This window comes from Portunus trituberculatus, chromosome 18, assembly GCF_017591435.1.
Source record: "Portunus trituberculatus isolate SZX2019 chromosome 18, ASM1759143v1, whole genome shotgun sequence".
Taxonomy (NCBI): Eukaryota; Metazoa; Arthropoda; class Malacostraca; order Decapoda; family Portunidae; genus Portunus; species Portunus trituberculatus.
In genome coordinates, this window is record NC_059272.1 from 13,123,369 (window position 1) to 13,143,911 (window position 20,543).

At 41.6% G+C, this 20,543-nt stretch overlaps 2 protein-coding genes across 5 annotated transcripts in view; both read right to left on the reverse strand.

Moving 5' to 3' along the window:
• LOC123505441 (protein phosphatase 1 regulatory subunit 7-like) overlaps window positions 1–20,319 on the reverse strand; it is a 63,101-nt gene extending 42,782 nt beyond the window's left edge. For 2 of the 4 annotated variants that reach the window (XM_045256731.1, XM_045256728.1), the window contains exon 1: window positions 20,224–20,319. The gene's annotated coding sequence lies outside the window, so the exon portion shown is untranslated. Of the gene's footprint in view, window positions 1–1,209; window positions 1,366–20,223 lie in introns of those variants that run through there. The other 2 variants (XM_045256729.1, XM_045256727.1) reach the window with 1 other exon arrangement.
• LOC123505370 (tigger transposable element-derived protein 1-like) lies at window positions 6,786–8,615 on the reverse strand. The gene is made up of 3 exons (XM_045256588.1): window positions 8,029–8,615; window positions 7,011–7,772; window positions 6,786–6,855 (listed from the first exon to the last, which is right to left on the reverse strand). The coding sequence occupies exons 1-3, from the start codon at window positions 8,613–8,615 to the stop codon at window positions 6,786–6,788; spliced, it is 1,419 nt and encodes a 472-aa protein (XP_045112523.1).
• Window positions 20,320–20,543: the final 224 nt, after the last annotated feature.

Consider the following 20,543-nt stretch of genomic DNA (forward strand, 5'->3'; position numbering starts at 1 on the left):
CTGCTCATTTCCGAGTGTGATGGAGCTCCGCGGCTCACCGCAGCTTGCTGGACTTGGAGAAAACTCGCCGAACACCGCACATTTGAAGGCTTGTGCTGAAGTGATTACTAATTTCCGATAGGGTAAAATGGGGTTAGAAATGCTCATAGAAGTGTGATGTAGACCGTGAGAATGTGTAGTTACGTGTGGTGTATTGGCTGAAACTGCAATAATACCGTATTAATTTTTTTCCATCATATCTTTGTCCAAGTACTGAAATGCCACTCTAATATTAGTCAACATTTTAAACGATGATCCAAATATCTTACCCGAGTATTTTTGAGGGTTCAGATTTTCTTGTATAACCACTCCCAGAACTTTTTCCTCTTTAGTCTTCATTATTTGTTCCTCTCCCATCAAATAGTTCCATACTGGTCTTCTCTTACTCTTTCCTAATTCTATTATGTGACATTTCTTGGCATTGAATTCTAACTTCCACTTCTTACTCCACTCATAAATTTTGTTTATATCTTCCTGCAGCAGCAAACAATCCTCTCAGATCTTGATTACTCTTGGCAATTTTGCAAACAAATTAATATAACTGGTCACTCCATCCTGTGTCTTTTATATATACCTGGAACATAATGGGGGTAACACTGATCCTTGTGGCACTCCACTTGATAATTACTCCAAGATGAGTATGTATCTCCGATCACAGTTTTCATCTCTGTCCTTCAAGTAATCCCTTATCCAATCTAACATAATTCCTCGTAGTCCTCTTATGTTCTCTTAACTTCCATAGTAGTCTGCTGTGAGGGACTTTATTAAAAGCCTTTTTCAGTCTAGGTATACAGTGTCCACCCATCCATTTTTTTGTTCTCCAGTCCTTCTATAACTCTTGAATAGAAAACTTAGTGTCTGCTGTTGTTTTTGTTGACAAATAGCGTGGCTTCATATATGTGACGTCAAATCAGCTGAGTGGAGGACCTGCGAAAGGAGAAGCCGAGAATCGAGGAGAGAGGGCGGGGCAGGGGGCGTGTTTATCAAGAGAGTGCCTAAATGGTACATAAATAGTAAATACTTCCGGTGAGCAAATCCACACCTTGATATAAGTAGGAAGTGTCGGGCGTTTAATCGCCCACTAATACCGGTATTTCTCCATCACCCGAGCAAGAAAAAGTTTCTTTACATATAAATAAAGTTCTAACACACACAGATAGCACACCATACCTTTACTAGCAATGTAGTGAGTATCTGTGAAACTGCGTCCGCAAGAAGACAGGCAAGGGTGTGTACAATGTGAGGACCACCTCGGGCAGCGGCCTTGTTGACACTACGCCCGCAACGCTAAACACGCCGTCCGTCTGCCGCCTTGGTTCAAAGGGAGTTTTTTGCTGTTGACCTCACAGACGTGATCCTTTACTAAACACACACACACACACACACACACACACACACACACACACTTGAATTATATATATATATATATATATATATATATATATATATATATATATATATATATATATATATATATATATTTACCTAGTTGTAGTTTTACAGGTTTTATGCTCGTGCGGCCCCGTCTCCATATCTACACTTATCCAATCTTTCTTTAAAACTGCACACTCGTTGCAGACACCACTTTTTCATTCAAACTGTTCCACGTCTCAACACATCTTTGCGGGAAACTATATTTTTTAATATCTCTTAGACATCTTCCCTTCCTCAGCTTCTTACTATGTGATCTTATGCTTCGACTGGCATATTCTTCTCTCAGGATCAGATACTCATTGTCCACTTGGTCCATTCCGTTGATCAATTTATAAACTTGTATGAGATCCCCTCTCTCTCTTCTCTGTTCCAATGTTGGAAGATCCATAGCCTTTAGTCTCTAATCATATATCATCCCTTCAAGTTCTGGGACCATTCTTGTAGTCTCTCCAGCTTCCTTATGTTTCTTTTTGTGAGGAGTCCACACTACCCTGCATATTTCAATCTGGGTCTTATTATAATACTTAACAGTTTCTTCATCATTTTTTTGTCCATGTAGTGAAATGCTATTCCAATATTCCTTGGCAAATTATGTCTCTCTGAAAATTCTATCAATATGGCTTGCCGGTTGATTGTTTTCTTTCATCGTCACTCCCAAATCCTTTTCCTTTTTAGCTTTCTCCAGTTCTACTCCATCTCCTATCTTATAGATTCCCACAGGTCGTCTTTCACTCTTTCCCATTTCCATGACATGGCTTTTGTCCACATTGAATTCCATCTCCCACTTTTTACTCCATTCTCAGATTTTATTTAGGTCTTCTTGCAGTATTTCACAATCCTCTTTTTGCTTTATAACTCTGCACAGTTTCGCATCATCCGCAAACAAATTTACATAGCTGTTCACTCCTTCTGGCATGTCGTTTATATAAATGAGAAAAGTATTGGCGCCAATATTGACCCCTGTGGCACTCCGCTTTCTACTACTCTCCACTTGGACTTCATCTTTGACTACCATCCTTATTTCTCTCCCCCTCCAACAATTTTCCATCCATCTCAATGTGCTTCCTTTTAAACCACCTTTCTCCTCTAATTTCCACAGTAACCTTGCATGTGGCACTTATCAAATGCCTTTTTTACATCCAAGTAAATACAATCAACCCATCCCTCTCTCTCTCTCTTGTACCCTGTCAACTATTCTAGAGTAGAAACTCAGTAAATTTGTTACACACGACTGACCTTTTCTAAAACCAAATTGGCTATTTGATAATAATTTGTTGTCTTCAAGGAACTCGATCCATTGTTTCTTTATTACTCTTTCACACATCTTACATATTACACTAGTTAGTGATACCGGTCTGTAATTTAGAGGTTCTTCCTTCCTTCCGCTCTTATATATGGGAACCGCCTCAGCTCTTTTCCATTCTACTGGTACTGTTCCATTTTCTATTGAGCATTTTATGATGAATATAGGTCTTGCTAGTTCTTCCCTACATTCTTTCAGTATTCTTCTTGAGACTTCATCTGGTCCCATTGCCTTTTCTTCATCCAGTTCCTTCATTAACTCTTTTATTTCAAGCTTGGTTACTTTAATCTCTTCCATATAGATGGTCTCTCTATTACCCTGTGGTCTTTCAAATTTGGATTCCTTAGTAAAGACCTCCTGGAACTTATTATTTAACAGTTCTGCCATACTTTTTGGGTCTTCCACCATCCCATTTTCTCCTTTTAACCTTTCTATTGTTTCTTTTTGTCTTATTTTTCCGTTTATGAATCTGTAGAACAATTTTGGTTGCTCCTTGCATTTTTCGACTATGTCCTTTTCATAGATCCTCTCCTCTTCCTTCCTCACTTTAACATATTCATTTCTTGCTATCTTGAAGTTTACCTTATTTACTGCATTTCTATTTCTCCTCCACCTTTTCCATGCTCCATCTCTTTTCTCCTTTGCCCTGGCAGACTTTGTGTTAAACCAATCTTTCTTTATTTCTTCCTTAGGTCTATATTTCGGGACATATTCCCTGACTCCTGTTTTGTATATTTCCAAAAATAAGTTATATTTCTCTTGCACCCCCTCAGAGTTTTCCATCTCCTCCCAGTTAGCGTATTTGAAATAGTTCTTGAGATTCTCAATATCAGCCTTTCTGTAATTTAATTGGTCTCCTTTGTATGATTCATCTCTATCTTCTTTTCCCTCTTCTATATCCATTTCTAATATTACATGATCACTCTTTCCCAATGAGCACTTATATCTTATATCATCATTCATTTGTGTACACCTTGTAAAAACCAGGTCTAATCTTGCCGGCTCGTTGTTTCCTCTGAATCTTGTGTTTTTCTTTACTCTTTGATCCATCATATTATCTATCATTAGGTTTAGGAATCTTTCTCCCCAAGCTTTTTCTCCTATACCACTTTCATAATTTTCCCAGTCCACTTCTTTACAGTTGAAGTCTCCTACTAATAACACTTTTCTCCTCTCTTTAATGACTCTCGTTAAACTCCTTATTGTGTCATCTATCATGTCTTTATATTCTTGATTGGTCCATGCATTCGTTTTTGGTGGCACATATTATGTTACAATGATTGTTAAGTCTTTTTTATTAATATGCATCTTAATATACAGTACTGCTTTTCCTTCCCCATATTCCACATGGTTTACCATCTTGTCATTATCATGACTCCTCCTCCTCCTTTACCCCCTCTGTCTTTCCTCCATACATTATATCTATTACCTATGTCTATTTTGATTGTCTCATTTAGTTTTGTTTCAACCAGGCATACAATATCTGGTTTTTCTTTCCTTATATTATGTAATCTTTTAGTTCTAATTTACTTGATAGAACCCCATCTATGTTCATTCGTATACATCATTTTTAGTTTCTTGCCCTTATCACTTTTAGTTACACTTGGTCCACTGTTGCCTCTTCCTTCTCTCTTATATACCATTTTCTTATCCTGTCTCCTGGAATTCTCAAAAAAAAATGTGTGTGTGTGTAATCAATAAAGGATATATATATATATATATATATATATATATATATATATATATATATATATATATATATATATATATATATATATATATATCTTGTTATGCTGCCCCACGTCCTCACAGCTCCCACAACCGTGACAGGAACACACTTACCACATTGAACATTGAACATTTATTATAGCTCATATAAGTTATACAAATGTGACATATATATATATATATATATATATATATATATATATATATATATATATATATATATATATATATATATATATATATATATATATATAACATTTAGCAATAACGTATTGGCTAGTCTATTTATATGCAAAGCTTTTACAGGCATGTAGAAAATATTACATGAATATTGATATTGTTGCACCGGCACAGGGGGGGGGTGGTAGTTACTTGTGGAGTGAGATGGTATTGTTGAGAAACAGGAAGTGGGTGACCGGAAGTGATGGCTATGCAGGTGGATAAAGCAGCGGTGATTGGCTCAGAAGCAAGCCAATGGCAGTACTGCAAGGGGGGGGCGGCTCTATTTAAGCAGGCCATCTCTGTCCCCATGAGTTGTCTCACCCCGCTCTGCTCTAGGCCTGGTTGCTTGTTGGTGCATGGCCAGTCCCAGCTCTTGCCGTCTACCAAGTCTTCCCGCATGAGGACAGTCTGTCCTCCAGGTATCCTGTCCCCGCCAGCTGTCTCTGCCCCTGCTCTGTTCCCCGCTCTCGTTCTCTGTCTCTGCACTCACCCTGTGTAATACCCTGTATTGCCTGTTTGTACTGAGTTGTTACCCAAGTAAATGTAAGAAGCTGTACCAAGTGTTTCCTGTTAGTCCTGCCTGTCCGAGTGAGTCTGTCTGAGTCTTATGAGTGTGTACCTCGCTTCTCTCGCTAGTCACAGACCCTCGTCAGTGTTATCCCTGTGCTGCCCCTGTCCTGAATGCTGTCCTGATCTGCCACTGAGTGAGTTACAGATGCGGTGTTGGAAGCTGCTCTGCCTTGCCCCGTGGTTACTGGGTGTGGGTGGCCCTGCTGTGTGGGCAGCAGTTTGTAACAATTGGTGTCAGGAGTGGGATAAGGTCTGACTAGTGAGGTTGCCGGGTACAAGTGAACGATGGCAGACTCAGACGTGAAAGGCAGTGAGATACCAGAAGGCAGTGAGCCTGAGTGGAAAAATTTGTTCGCTGTGATGACGGTGTGGATGGTCAAAATGTCAAGTGAAATAAAACAGGAAACAAGCAAAATTATGAGACAGGCAAGGATTGAAATGAGACAGGAATACAGAGCAGCGTTGGTGTGCCAGGACATGACGGAAGAAGTCAAGGAAGAACGGGTGGCAGTAAAACAACAGTGAGAGGGACGCACCGGAGTTACCGAGAGCGAGGTGGACGGCCGCCCGTTTCCTGAGGTGGTGGACACTGGTGCGGCAAAGACCGTCATCAGGGAAGAAGTTGTGGTAGTGCAAGACCTCCCTGTGGCAGACTGGCAGCTGTGTGGCGTGACTGACCACTGTACGATGCCACCAGGCCCCATGATGTGTACAATCACAGTGGGTGGCGTGGAGAAGCTACCAGCATTTGTGGCTGACGTGGAGGAGCCCTGTCTCATGGAGCTGAACTCCCTGGTTTAGAGTGCAGCGTTTGTGGACTCCGGAAGGATGCAGATGTAGATGTATGGGAAAATGTTACCGCTGATCCTGGAGGACGCTGCTGAACAGGTTGAGAGACCCGTGACGAGTTTAGATGTCGAGGACGAGAGGCTGGAGCTGCACTGCCGAGTTGTGAGGGAAGGTGGTGTTGCAGACGCCATTGTGAGAGCCCGTGAATGCCAGGCAGGGGTAAGAAGCTGCAGTGGTGAGGTTGCAGACACCACTGGGACAGCATGTGGATGGCAGGCAGCGGCGAGCAACGACGGCGATGAGGTTGAAGGAGACGTGGGTGAAGCGAGTCCTGCGCTATCTCCACATGTGGTGGATTGAGAGGTATGTAGTTCCACCAAACTGACTCCTGAACAGGTGGTGAAGTTGGAGAAGTGGCTGATGGAACACGAGGATGTCTTCAGCCGAGATGCAAAAGACCTTGGCTGCATGTCGCTGGTTCAGCCCTACAACATGACAGACAGTCAGCCGAGGAAGCAGCCACATAGCAGTGTCCCATTGGCCAAGAGAAAAGAGATGAAGCTGCCTCTGGACCTGACCACTGAACGAACACCTGAGGAAGAGCTACCACTGATGGCGCATGAGGTGGTAGTGACGTTGCAACAGCGGATGGAGGCTACACGGTGAAAGGTGGTGAACAATCGCTGCCTCGAGGGGCAAGTCATGACCTGCCAGTACCTGCTGCGCGATGGTGACACCCAGTATCCGGCTGGCGGTACAAGCCTTGTTGGCTGCAGCAGGAGTGCGTATGAATCTTGTTATGAGAGTTTGCCGTCTCTCATTCACTTTTTTTGAGTGCAGGTCTGTATAATAATGCATCACTTTATCCAGTTGATGCACCATTTCTGCTATGTGTACACTGCAGTTTTCATTTTCTGTAATGCACTCTTTAAAAGTGTCAACCCCAGCCAGTATTCTGCTCAACTGCTGCATGATGAGCTCACCAGGTGGTGGAGCTTCCACCGCCTTGCCTTGGTTTTCATTCCCTAGAACATCCTCAATAGTTGCCACATCCATGATAACTTCAGGTGTCATTATGTCCCCAGCGATGTTCATCTCTTTAATCTCATCTGGCGTGACATTCTGAAAACCAGGAACACGACATGCAACAGCAGCAGCTTCCATCAGTGTCTGGACTTTGCCGTGCTCATCCGACACCAAGTGGGGCACTAAGGGCCGCCAGGCATGACGCACTGTAGGCATGCTAATCTCATCCCAAGCCTTCAAGAGGAAGTCAATTGCATTCCTCACAGTAAATTCCCTCCAATAATGGTGGACAGAAATTGCTTTGGGGTTGGTGTATTGTTGGATAACAAGTTGATCTGTTTCCTCCACTTCAAGGGGTAGATGTTCATCCACATCGATGTCAGCATCCTGGTATTCCCCGTTTGCTTCTGCGATTATCTGGTGGATCTCTGCTCCACATTCAGTTTTCAGTCTAAGATCCTCATAAACAAGCTTTTGATATATAGATTTAACATTGCCTATGAACTCTTGATCAAGTGGCTGAACAATAGATGTGGTTTTCGGTGGAAGGAAAACAATTTTAACATTAGGGTGAAGATCAGTCAGGTAGTGGGGATGAGCAGGACAGTTGTCCATTATTAGCATCACATTAAATGGGATGCCTAACTGTTCACACTTCCAACTAGCATCAGGGACAAAACAATCAAGCAGTCAAGCCCTGCAGGTTGAGGAACTCATCCAACCATTTTTAGTCGTCATCCAATACACTGGCGCCTGACTCATATCTTTGAGATGCTGTAGCACCTTGGATGCTTTGCTGTATGAATGATCAGTGGTTTCATTTTATGGGATCCAGTCAAGTTGCAACAAAATAAAACAGTCAACCTAGCCTTGTCAGCTTTTCTTCCTTTTACCTTTTTTTTTGTTTTGCCACAAACATTGACTTGGGAGGCATTTTGTACATTAACCCAGCCTCATCCATGTTGTAAATGCAGTCAAGGTGAAACTTGCCTTCATCAATAATTTCTTTGAGGACACTGGGAAATTCCTTTGCTGCATTGGCATCGGCGCTGGCCGTTTCACCTGAGTAGCCAAGTTTCCTTATTTCCTTGCGTTTAAGGAAACGATGCAGACAGCCATTGGAGGCATGAAAGTTACCCACAGGAACATTTGTCTTACGACAAATCACTTCATAAAAGCATTTCGCTTGTTGTTTGATCTGACGTTTATCTACGGAACTGCCTTCTTTTTCTTTCCTCTCAATCCAAAGGGCAAAGAATCTCTCCATTTTTATCAGTTTCTCATCCCAAGCACGCTTGTGATTATCAATCTGAGAAGTACCGTATGCTTTAACAGATGCTTTGATTTCATCCTTTTTCTTCCATACTGTCCTTACAGTTGATTCACTGTGGCCTAATGCACGGCCTATTGCAGAATTGCCCTGGCCTTCCTCTTTGCGTTTCACAACTTCTTGTTTGATACTAAAGTCAAGCGACTTGCACTTTCCTGCATGTGGCTTAGGCATTATCACTTCACAAATCACCCAAACACTGTAGCACTATTTCAACCCGTGTGGTGCTGTGCCACAAGGATCACGCACTCGCTCGTGGTATACATGACATGGACACTTAAACACCTCTCACTGTTCACCCGTACAGACTGCTGGGATAAGGAACACAATCCTCAATAACGGTGCTCAGTGTACGCCTCGGTAGAGGTGGGCAGACCAGTGTGGGAGACTGGGGAACTATGTGGGAAGAGGTGAGCAGGGGGATCTGTGTTGTGGTGGGAACCAGAGATAGGTAGGCGGGAAGCAACTGTGTTGATACGCACCACGGCGGCTTGGCGCAATTTTCAAAATTCAATTGTAGCAGCTGGTCGCGCTAATTGTGGTTTGCATTAATTGATCTCACGCTAAGTGGGGCCCTACTGTATATTATATATATATATATATATATATATATATATATATATATATATATATATATATATATATATATATATTATCAAAAGAGCAGGAAACACTATCAACTATAATAAGTGATGAATGATGCAATAAATCTTGGTATGTTTGTATGTCAGACACCTCTGCTAAGCTAGAAAAAAGCAACATAATCAAACAGAGAAAAAAGGAGCTGCTTTCAACTATGCGTTTCAAGAAGGTCGAGGTTGGCAATAGTGTAATGATTCCAGTCCCTCTTGTTGACCATGGACGTGCAGAGTTCACTAATGCGAAGGCTACTTACTTAAGGCTGTACTTAATGTCAATGAAAGTGGGACATACAAATTCAGTCATCCAGAGTTGTTGCTGCCCCTTAAAAAGTTCCAGTGTCTCTGCCAATGATGGTGTTCTGCTGACAATGTTGATGTTATTTGCATAGATGAGGAGGTGGAGTGCGTAGGTAGGGAGAGGTCAGAGAGGAGGACAAAGAATAGCACAAGACTTCAGATGGAGCCTTGTGGAACACCTCTCAGTATGGAATGAGGGATAGAGATGGAGGCACCCATGGTAACCTGAAAAAAGCGATCTGTTAGGAAGTCTCGGAGCCAGGTAAGGGTGGGTCCCTGGATGCCCATTCTCGCAAGCTTGTAGAGAATGCTTTCGTGAGATGCTGAGTCAAATGCCCCTTCCAGATCCACAAAGAGGGCAAGCATGACTTGACAGTGGCTTTGAGTGTTGCAGATGTGGTTATTCAATTTGACTCAGCACATCCAGGGTACTTCTGTGTGGCTGGAAGCCACACTGCTCCTCCCTTAAGAGGTGGTGTTCCTCCAGCCACCATGAGCTTTCCATACAAGAGAGGAAACCAATGGGCCAATATGATACAGGGAGTGTGGGGTCCTTGTTGGGCTTGGGGATAGGGATGAGGATGGAGGACTTTCAATAGGTAGTTAAGTTCTCATGGGATCAGCTGATGTTGCAGAGCTGGAGAAGGGTGGTTTAGAAGGAAGATAGCAAGTGGGTGAGGAACTTGTATGGGATATGGTCAGGATCTGGTGACTTGCCTGCCTTGAGTGCTCGAAGAGCTGAGGCCATCTTGTGTGACATGAAGGGCTATGTCAGCTCCTGAGCTCTAAAGGAGGTGATGGATGTGGTGATGGCTGTAGTGAGGTCTGGAGTTGGGTGGAGGACAGGAGAACGGCCTATTTTTTTGGTAGTAGTGGCTGGCCAGGACTTCTGCCTTCTTGGGGTCACTAATTGGTTGTCCACTTACATCTTGGATGGGGATGGGGGAGTATGTCTTGGCCCATTCCATGGCAGGGATGAAGTCCCATGTTCTTCGAGTGGAGGAGGAAGAGAGTAAACAACAATGGGAGTCCAATGCTTTCCTTTTGACCTGGAGGGTAACCCTGGTATAATTGTCATCCAGGTGGCAGTAATTTGTGCCAGCCTGTAGGTTAGGGATTCTGCACCATTTGTTCCAGGCTCTACGGTGATCTTGCACCACCTGGGAACTTCCGTCAGTCCATCAAGGCTTGCTGAGTCAAATAGGGCTGCGGTGAATGGTGAGACAGAAAGATGTTTTGACAGCAGCCTCTAAGGTCCAGGCGAGGGTCTCTGCAGCTTCCTCAAGGGATAGAGTGGAGATGTCTAGAGGTGAGGCTAAAGCTGTTTGGTAGACAGGCCACCCATCAAGCTTGATGTACCACCTTGGTAGGCATCCTGGGTTGGGTGTGGGCGTGACCTGGAAAGAGGAGGCCAGCAGGGGAAGGTGGTCACTCCCCATGTATAGACTGGTGGTATAGGTGGCAGTGGAGAATAGTGGACTGCCAAGGAAGAGGTCTAGCACTGATGGGGCACTGGTCTGGGAGTTGTACCTTGTGGTGAGTCCTGGTGTGCTGAGGAGAGACAGGTGTGGCGAGTCCATCACCGCTTAGAAAAGTAAATTCCAAGCTTGGTTCTTTTGATGTGGAGAGAGATGTGGGTCCCAGCATGGGTGATGGGCATTAAAGTCATCCATTATGATGACTGGGGAATGCATGGAGGAAGTAGTGTCCTAGCTCCTGATATGTAGTCCCGCCTGGGTTGTAGTATACTGCTATGGTGAGCCACCCACTTGGAAGGTGGATCCAAGCAGCGGCAATTTCTATGTGCCATCCGGGTAATGGTGGGAGGATGAGTGGTGAGTGGCTAAGTATGTCATAGAGGGCAAGTAAGACCCCAATGCCTCAACCCTGGGGACAGTCCTGCCTCATGATGTAGCCAGTGTTACATCCCGCCCGTAACATACTCCACTACCCTCACCTCCTCCGCTTGCTACCTCGTTCGCCACCTCTCCACCTCCCCTTCCACGTCACCGTCTCATGAACCTTCCACGTCACCGTCTCATGAACCCTCCACATCACCGTCTCATGAAGCCCCGCTACTGTCCCGAAGTTGGATTCACGTGGTCCCATTCGACTCAAGCGGAAGTGTTAAGCGAGCTCCCTGATTTCTGGAAGTCAGTCGAGGTCAAGGCCTCAACCAGTGAACACACTGCCTCTTGGACTACCGTGGGATCCATCTCACCCAGCACTTCACCACTGCAACACCTCATAAGTATCACTTCCCCTCGTCCTGTTTTTTCCACATTGCCTCCATATAGGATTAGTATTATTGTTATGTATTAAGTTGGGTTCTCTATTGTTATATTTATTTTTGTGTTATATGTATATGTGTATGTCAGTTTCATGTGTTTCATGTTATATCTATATGTGTATGTCAGTTTCATTGTTATTGGGTTATTAAATAGCTTCTTAAGTGCCCCCTTTGCATATCCTCACCAGTTGAACCTGCAGTGTGTTTTTTTTCTTTTTATTGTTATTGTTCACCGGCTCCCTGATGCCAATCTTACCCATTTAACCGGTGAACGTAACACCAGGTAGGCACAGTGTGAGATGTGGTGTGAGCCGCGTATCACACACTACGAGGATGGTAGGTGTCCCCTTAAGGTATTCCTGGAGCTCTTGGGACTTCCGACGGAGAGACCTGGCATTCTACAACCTAAGGGTGAGGGCCATAATAGGAGGAAGGTGGATAAAAGTACGGAGAAAGTGGGCTAGAGTGCTGTCTCTCTAGTAGGGATGATCCCTTCTGGTAGAGCTCACAGCCCTTCTGCAGGAGGGTTAGAAAGCTGGAAAGGAGGAAGTACTTAGTAGGTGTAGGAATGGTATTGTCATGGAATGAGTCCTGACATGGAGGCATGGGGTGGTGGTTGGTGTGTTGCAGCAGGGCAGCACAGATGGTGTGGGTGGCATGGGCGAACGTCCTGGGGCACCATTAATTTAACAGGTTGTCCTGTGGCTGGTGTACATCAGTGGTGGTGGAGTGCTGCAGCTCTGATTCTTGGTCAGGCACAGTTGGGGTGCCCTGGAAATGTGGGTGCTTGGGGTGCTGGCTGATCTGCAACCGTCGGGAGAATTTGTGCCAAGTACTTCTTGGGGAAGGAGGATCTACCTCCTCTTCCTCGTGGAGCTTAGTCAGTGCTGAAAAGCTATTCCATCCAGTGATGGCTGAGTAGGAGACATCAGGACTGGTGAGTGTGGCAACAGAAGGCAGGGCCACATGTACCGGGGGTGGTGGTGGTGTTCTGCAAAGTAGAGATGTACCGATGCATCGGTATTGGTATCGGAATCGGCGGTATCGGCCCATTTTTTGGGTATCGGTATCGGTATCGGTATCGGCTTATTTTAAGCCGATACTTCCGATACCTAAAAGGAATTTACTACTTAGTGATATATTCGATATAAGATATTGATGATACCAAATTAATATAATACGGTGTATTAAGTTTCTGTGGTGATTACCGTATGTCATAGAATACTGTTTTCTGTGGTAATAAGCCACAACCTCTAAATTGGACGTGTATGAAATGCATATACGCTGAACTCCGGCATCCTGTCACACAGTCGGTCATGAGTCACCGCGCATTCTCACTGTCTCTCAGTCAGACGCTGCTCCTCCACTCACACAAAGTTCACACAGGTGAAAAGCTTATGTTTTTTTAACTATAATCTAAGAATGTCAAACTTCAGATATTGAGAATCCAACAAAATGATTTGGTATATATATATATATATATATATATATATATATATATATATATATATATATATATATATATATATATATATATACAATTAGGCATTCTGCATTATTGTAAATAACAGCATATTCTTATTTGATTTATAATTAACAGTGCTAGTGCTAGCCTTTTCCAAGATATCATACTGGAATAGGTGGAAGCTCAAATTATATATGTATATTAATTTTAATGCAAGTTAAATTTTTGAGTTACTTGTGTTAACCTAAGGATGTAAAAATTCCATAAATAAGAAAATAATGATTCTGTTTTGTAATCATATGCATTGTGTATAATTTGTTGCATATTAATTATTTAAGATCATAGCAATACACTACAAATTTAGAATAAACTAAACTTTTTTCTAATCGAAAAGATTAGGTGAAAGCTCATTTTTCTGAATTGGTCTACTAATGTCTAATGAATTAATATCAAAGGATGTCAGATTTAATTAAAGAGAAACATACACAACAAAATGAGTTTCTTTTGCTAATATTTTGTGACTGTTTTACAATTCTAATAATTAAAAAAAATATTTTTGATCGCCAAAATATCGTCAATAAAATTAATAATGAAAATGCACAAGACTAAATGGTTGCTAAAGGAGTAAGAAGTAAGAATTTAGAATAACTGACAAGAATCTGAAGACTGAGAAGATATTCATTCCAATTACTGAGTAATTTACCTTTGCAAATGGCTTCAAAAAGCTTCTAGAATTGCTCCTATTTCACAAACGTTCTCAGGACTTACAGCAGCTCCCAAAACAAAGCCTTCGATCTGATAACGCTCGCCGTCCACCAACTCATCCTGGTGTCCAGTGCAGTAATCACTATAAGTAGTAGTATCAGTATCGGTGGTATCAGTATCGGTAGTAGTATCAGTATCGGCCTAAATAGGTGGTATCGGTATCGGAATCAGCCAAAATTTTGGTATCGGTACATCTCTACTGCAAAGTGCCTGGGTTTTAGTCCACTACAATTCCCTCAGTTTCTTGTTGATGGTGTAGAGGCAATGTCCCTCTTGTGTGAGGGAGGTGCAGAGCTGCTGGGCTTTTTGGTTAAAGTGGCAGTAATCTGAGATCCGCTGCATTGGAAACAGTGTTGTCTGATGCACGTGGTGTCCTGTTGGCGGTAGGAGTGAGGACCACTACAGCAAGAGCACCTTGTGGCTGATCTGCAGGTATTGATGGAGTGGTTGATCTTCTGGCAGCTGGGACAGCAGAGCAGTGGCAAAAGATATGGTTGGGCCCAATACACCAGCTAAAGAATGACTACCCTGGTAGGTATAGAACCCTTTACCTTGAGGCAAAGCCACTTGCCTGTAGCATACCTGGGGAGGCAGTGTGGGGAGATCAATGATGCCTCAACTAGGTTGCCATTGTCGAGAGGTCTGAGGGCCCCCACAATACCACATTGAGGTCAGTGTCATGGTCCACTGGCCCGACCTTGGCCTAGTTGTAGGTGACTGCATTTCAGTCAGCCCTTCAGCAGATCACCTCCCAGTCCCCCAGATGGAAGTGGGGCCCATGGAGGAGTGGCACCTCGGGGATATTGTGCTCCCACACAGTCACAAGTGCCAAGCCGTTCCCCAGTGAATGGGTTTCCCCTTCAAAAAGGTACTTACCCTGGTTGGAGGCATGGAGAGCCTGGGAAATGCAGAAGGGGTTGGCAAACACCCTCATCCCTGTGGTAGCACGGAGTAGGAAGGAAGCCCATACCTCTTGAGTGATGGTGGTCATCTTGGTTGGTGCAAGGTGTCTTGTGGCCTGCTGTGGGTGGTAAGGCAAGCACTTGCTTGGTGGCAACAGCACGGAAGGTTGGAGAGGTGGCAATGTCCATATGGTCATTGTCAGCAGTGATGTTGATACCAGCTATGACAGTGGTGGTGGTCGTCTTGGCCATAATTATTTAGCTGACGAAGCCTCTAGCACAGCCTTTACCAACCTTGGGAAGACTGAGGGTCTCTATGAGGTGTTGCAATAGGAAACAGGACACTGAGTTTGCCGATTGTCATGATAACGGAGGATAAGAGTGCACCCTGTGTCACGTCTTGCTTGCGTGTCAGCATGAAGTGGGGAATAACCTGACGGGGTATGTTTGGTTTGTTTACATTCTGGTGTTTGGTTAAAAATCAGATAAACAAGCCTGGACAATGGAAAATGAGCAAGTGGACATAATTCATAAGGATTGGAAAATCAAAATATCGAATAATGTGGCAATGAATAGAGAGGGAAACTTGTATTCACTTTTGTCTGTGCTTTGTTTTTAAGACTATAATTTCTATAGGCCTGGCACCATATCTGCTTTGGCAATGCATGTCAGATTAAAAAGTGTAGGTGGTTTTCTAGGAGAGCAGAAATTCTGTAAAGAATTTGAATCAATAATCTGTAGACCTATCTCCACTTCTGCCCCATTTTATTTGATCATTATTTTGTGTTATCCTGTGCTACTTTCCATTATCTTCTGACATAGTAGTTTGCTTAGTATTTCTATAAACCCAAATGTTTTGCTATGAAGTAGGGCACTCTGTGGGTAAGCTAAGAAAGAATTCTTTCTTAAGATGCTTCTTTCTGAAGATGGTTGTATAGCCAAAACATCAAAGAATATATTCCTCTGCATGAGGTTGTGCTTCCCTACCAACCACAATATGCATATGTCTAGATATACACAAGAAAGTTGTATTGGTTATAATATTTTCCACATATTCTGTGAAAGAAATTGAAAGGTGTTGTCATCAAATACTTTAATCTTTCTATGAAAAAGAAAACTGAGAACTAACAACAAAATACATTCAAATGTCATAATAGCTGCTGAATGATATATCATGTATTATAGCCAAAAATTACAAATTACCCAAAACAGTACATTACATGTATTCCTACTACATCAAATGCTAGAGGATACTTACCCTCATGTATAAATGAAGAAAATAGTTTTCCTTCTCATAAAATAGTACTTGAAGTAACTGATGACTTACTTGCATTCCTAATGGCAAAAACCTTTAATCTTTATTTTTCACATGATTCAATCCAGCACATACACAACTCATATCACCAAACTAATATCAATTCCATAATCTACAAGTACTATATTATTATTCCATTTGTTTGTCTTAAATCCATAGTGTCTACTTTAATTCTTAATTAAAGTAATAACAAAACTGACAATGGAGTTTTCTTATGTGTGTGTTTTTATTATGTTTTCAAATAATCCTGGTACTGTACATATCATGCAACTTTCAAATCTTATATTTTCATTACATTTCTAAGGAACAACAACAAGTTACCAAATCTCTTATAATAAAATATGTCAGCCACAAAAATTCTAAAACTTATCAACCCCTTCATGTCTCAATAACCATTTCTTCATAGTCTGCCGCTTCCCACCATGGTACAAACCCATACCACCGGAACGAACAACTCTGTGGCACGGAACAATGATACCTACAGGATTGTTGCGCATTGCTGACCCAACAGCTCTCACAGCTCCTGTTGGATGGACCAGACTGATAAAGAAGCTAATGAACTGGTTGGTTCTATCAAATGTGTTTTCAATATTACTAATTACAAACTATCACACCCTCACAATTTGTTTTATTGACCTCATTTTGGATTCAGATTGGGTCCACATTTTACAAAAAGACATAAAGACTATAGAGAGATGTCAGAACTACTATCATTCCAAAAGAAAAATTGATGATGGAAATTAATTAAATAAAAAAAAAGTAACAATCCACCATACTGAGTGAATAAATCAAAGAGGATCCAGACTTCTAGAACAAAACCATTCTCACTTTGTTTCACATTCTAGGAGTCAGTCAGATTAAAGAAGTGGTCGGCTCTACATACCCTGCTCTCTTATTAAGCTAAGACTCCAGCTAGTGTCCAGCTCACAACAACTCTTCTTCTAAACACTTTGCCATCCTTATGGTCATTCCACACCAAATTCCAGCTATGTACTTTGTCTAATCATATGCCTATGATCTGATAAATACTTACCTATCATGTATTTGCTTAACTCAAGGTAAACATCTATAACTAGGTACTGGCCTTTTAAGCCAGTTCTTCCATAGAAAACAAGGAAATTTCAAGATTAACAAATAATTCTGAACTAAGAAACATATCTTTTTAATAAAAACTTGAATAATTAAATTTGTTTAGCTGCCTGGAATGGAGGATGCATAGTGATCTGACAAAAGTTTTCAAAATGATCAAAGGATTTTATAACACCAATGCAGAGGATTTGAAATACAGTGGTACCTTGAGATACAAGGTGCCTGAGATACAAGTTTTTTGAGATATGAGCTATGATTTGGTCACTTTTTAATTTGAGATACGAGTCATGCTTGGGCATGTTGCCACTATAGTCAGCGGCTTGGTGCATCAGTCCAGCCTCAGCTGCGCAAGTACCTACATGTTTCCTGTCGATCTCATGCACTGTGATAGTTCCTTTTTCATTTTCACACTATTTATTGTATAAAGAAGGTGCAGTTTTAATTTACGTTTAATTTCTAAGTGTGAATGGTGCCTGCATCCTTTCCTCCCTCCATCCTCCTCCTCTACCATTTACCACCATTAGCCGAAAATGTGTGTCTCAAGGTAAGAATACTAACTAAACTTTTGGTGTTATTTCATATATTTTCATGCATTGATAAAGTATGCATGTGTATGTAATTGTAAAGGCAAAAACAAATTTCTCCTATCTCCATCTACCTCCTCCACCGGCGCTTATCACGGAGGGGGGAGGGGAATGTAAATGAACCTCTACGTCGGCTACAGCAGTGCGGCCTCTCTCTCTCTCTCTCTCTCTCTCCTACTTAAAATTTCATTTATTCAATGAATAATATTTACAGAATTGTCAATGAGCTCTTCTGTGATTATTAGAGCAGCCAGTCACCTGTGGGCTATATTTGTATGCTCCAGCTGATCCACAGTCCCAAGGAAAGGTTGAGAATGTGGTAAATTAATGTCCCATGAAATGCACCCTCTTAGATAAATATACATTATGAGAAGTTTATCTATTCATATTATCTTTTGTTATGTTTTATTATGTTTGTGTGCAATAATCATTATTTATAAATGCCTTCTTCTTACCAGGAAAAAAAAAAAAAAAAAAAAAAAAAAGGTCTACTCTTTATGGGGAGATTGGAATGGATTAATGGCATTTCAATGCAAAAAAATATTCTAAGATACAAGCTTTTTGAGATATGAGCTCTGTCGCGCAACGATTTAAACTCATATCTCAAGGTACCACTGTATAGTTTAAACAATGCATACAAGATACTAGGTAAAAAAAATTGTCATAAACTGAAGCATTCAACTGAATTGTTAAAATCTGAAATTCTCTATCAATCAATGTCAACAATAGTTTAACAATTCCATTTTTAATAAAATGATTAAAAAATAATACTTCGACTTTTGATTTAAGGAAAGTGAAGGTAAAAAGACAGATAAGATGGCAGCACATGGAAGCAGTGCTACACAACAAATATTCAAAGCCTCACACCTGCACTTACTCATCCAGTATGCTTACAATAACTTATCTGTACTCCTCGTGCAGGCAGTAGAGGAAAGTTAAGGCTAAGAACAAGCGATAGAAAGGTGCAAGGAGCAAAGGCAAAAACCATTCCCTCTCATAACACAATGCAACAAGGACTAACCTACAAACCTACAGCTGGATGCTTACTAATAACAAAGGCGCGTTTTTGATAGTCCACGCTTAAGGCAGCCTTAAGCCTGGCTTAAGGCTGATGTCATTTTGTGTTCTTTCATGTCCCCAAACTTGAGCCAGAGCGTAGCCCGCCTTAAGGCAGGGCCGGCCAAACTCAAGCCAGCTGCAGAGCAGGCTCGACTTTCCGCTAGCCAGTTGTGACGTCACATGTAAATAAACAAATAAGACATGACGAATGAATGTTCCATTAGCTGCTGTTGATAGTTCTACACCAAACTGAATGCTGTTTCAGTATCTTCTGGTATCTCTGGCAAGTCTGGAAACATGATGGACTGGACTGTTGATGCAGGGAGGAAAGATAGCAACTAGGATGATACCAGCTTTGAAGCGCCTGGAGTATAGAGATAGATTAAAGGCATTAAACATGTTTTCATTTGAGAGGAGATGTATAAGAGGGGATATTTAAAATGTTCTCAGATACAAACTACATAGATGTGAGATCTTTCTTTACCTTAGAGGAGGAAGTAGGACTACAAATCATGGCAGGAAGATTAGAAAGCAAGGCTGCAGGTTAGATATAAGAAAATATTTCTTTAGTCATAGGGTGGTAGACTTCTGGAATGCATTGCCAGAGACGGTTGTAAATAGCACTAGTTTGACAATGTTTAAAAACATTAGATAAGCACTTAAATTTATTAGATTTATAATTATGTATAGCGCTGCATGATAGTTTTATAAGAAATTTACTATAGTTAAACAAGACATGATCCCCATGTATGGGGACCACAAATTGTAGAGGATTTCGCTGCAGGACTTACCCCTGTTAATGGGCCAAATATTTAGAATTAGTATATAATGTATTGTGTACTTGTAAGTGTAACTTTAAGTACTGATGACGAGGTCGCTGTGCGACTGATACAGGATAACCTAGATGGGCCCTGGTGGCCCTTTGCTATCCTATTATTTGTTATGTTATGTTATGTTATGTAGGAAAGATAAGTTACAAAGCTGCAGCATATCTTGCACTTCCTGTTCGTCTGCCATCTTTATTGTTGTCATCTGTCAGCTGGTGCCTGGTCACGTGATCGAAGGTCTAGCAGGCCCGTTTTCCATTGTCCCAGATTTTGCTTAAGCCTGCCTTAAGGCGAGGTCTAGCCGTAGGGGCATTAAAAAACGCAGCTCAAGTCTCAAAACAATTCAATTAGTTTCACTGTAAAGGACACAAAATTTTAGCATTGTTCCAGTCCCAAGAATTTTTCAACTCAAGATCTTTTTTTACTTTTTCTTTTTCTTTTTAATCAGTAATGGTAACCATGCAGAATGACTTGTAATAGTCAACTAAACACTAATTTCATATTAATTTACTAATGCTTTCAAAAAGATGGGAAAAATAATTTCTTACCTGGATTTTCAAGCCTAGCTGCAAGAGCACCATAGGTGATCACTTTCCCAGGACCCACCGTATCAGCAAGGGTCTGCCAGACCCGAGCACGAAAGCCTAGTGAGCATGAAAGAAATTGTTAAATTCAACTATTGCTTTTGATGATGTGAATGACATCATTTAGGAAAATATGCCCAAGAATATAATGGTGTATGTTATTGAAATGTAGAAGGGAAATGAATAATAATAATACGGTTCAAGGATGCATCCCTAACACTGTGCAATATCAATTATAAAAGGTTTAGAAACTACTAAGATAATGTTTGGTGATATGCTTCTGA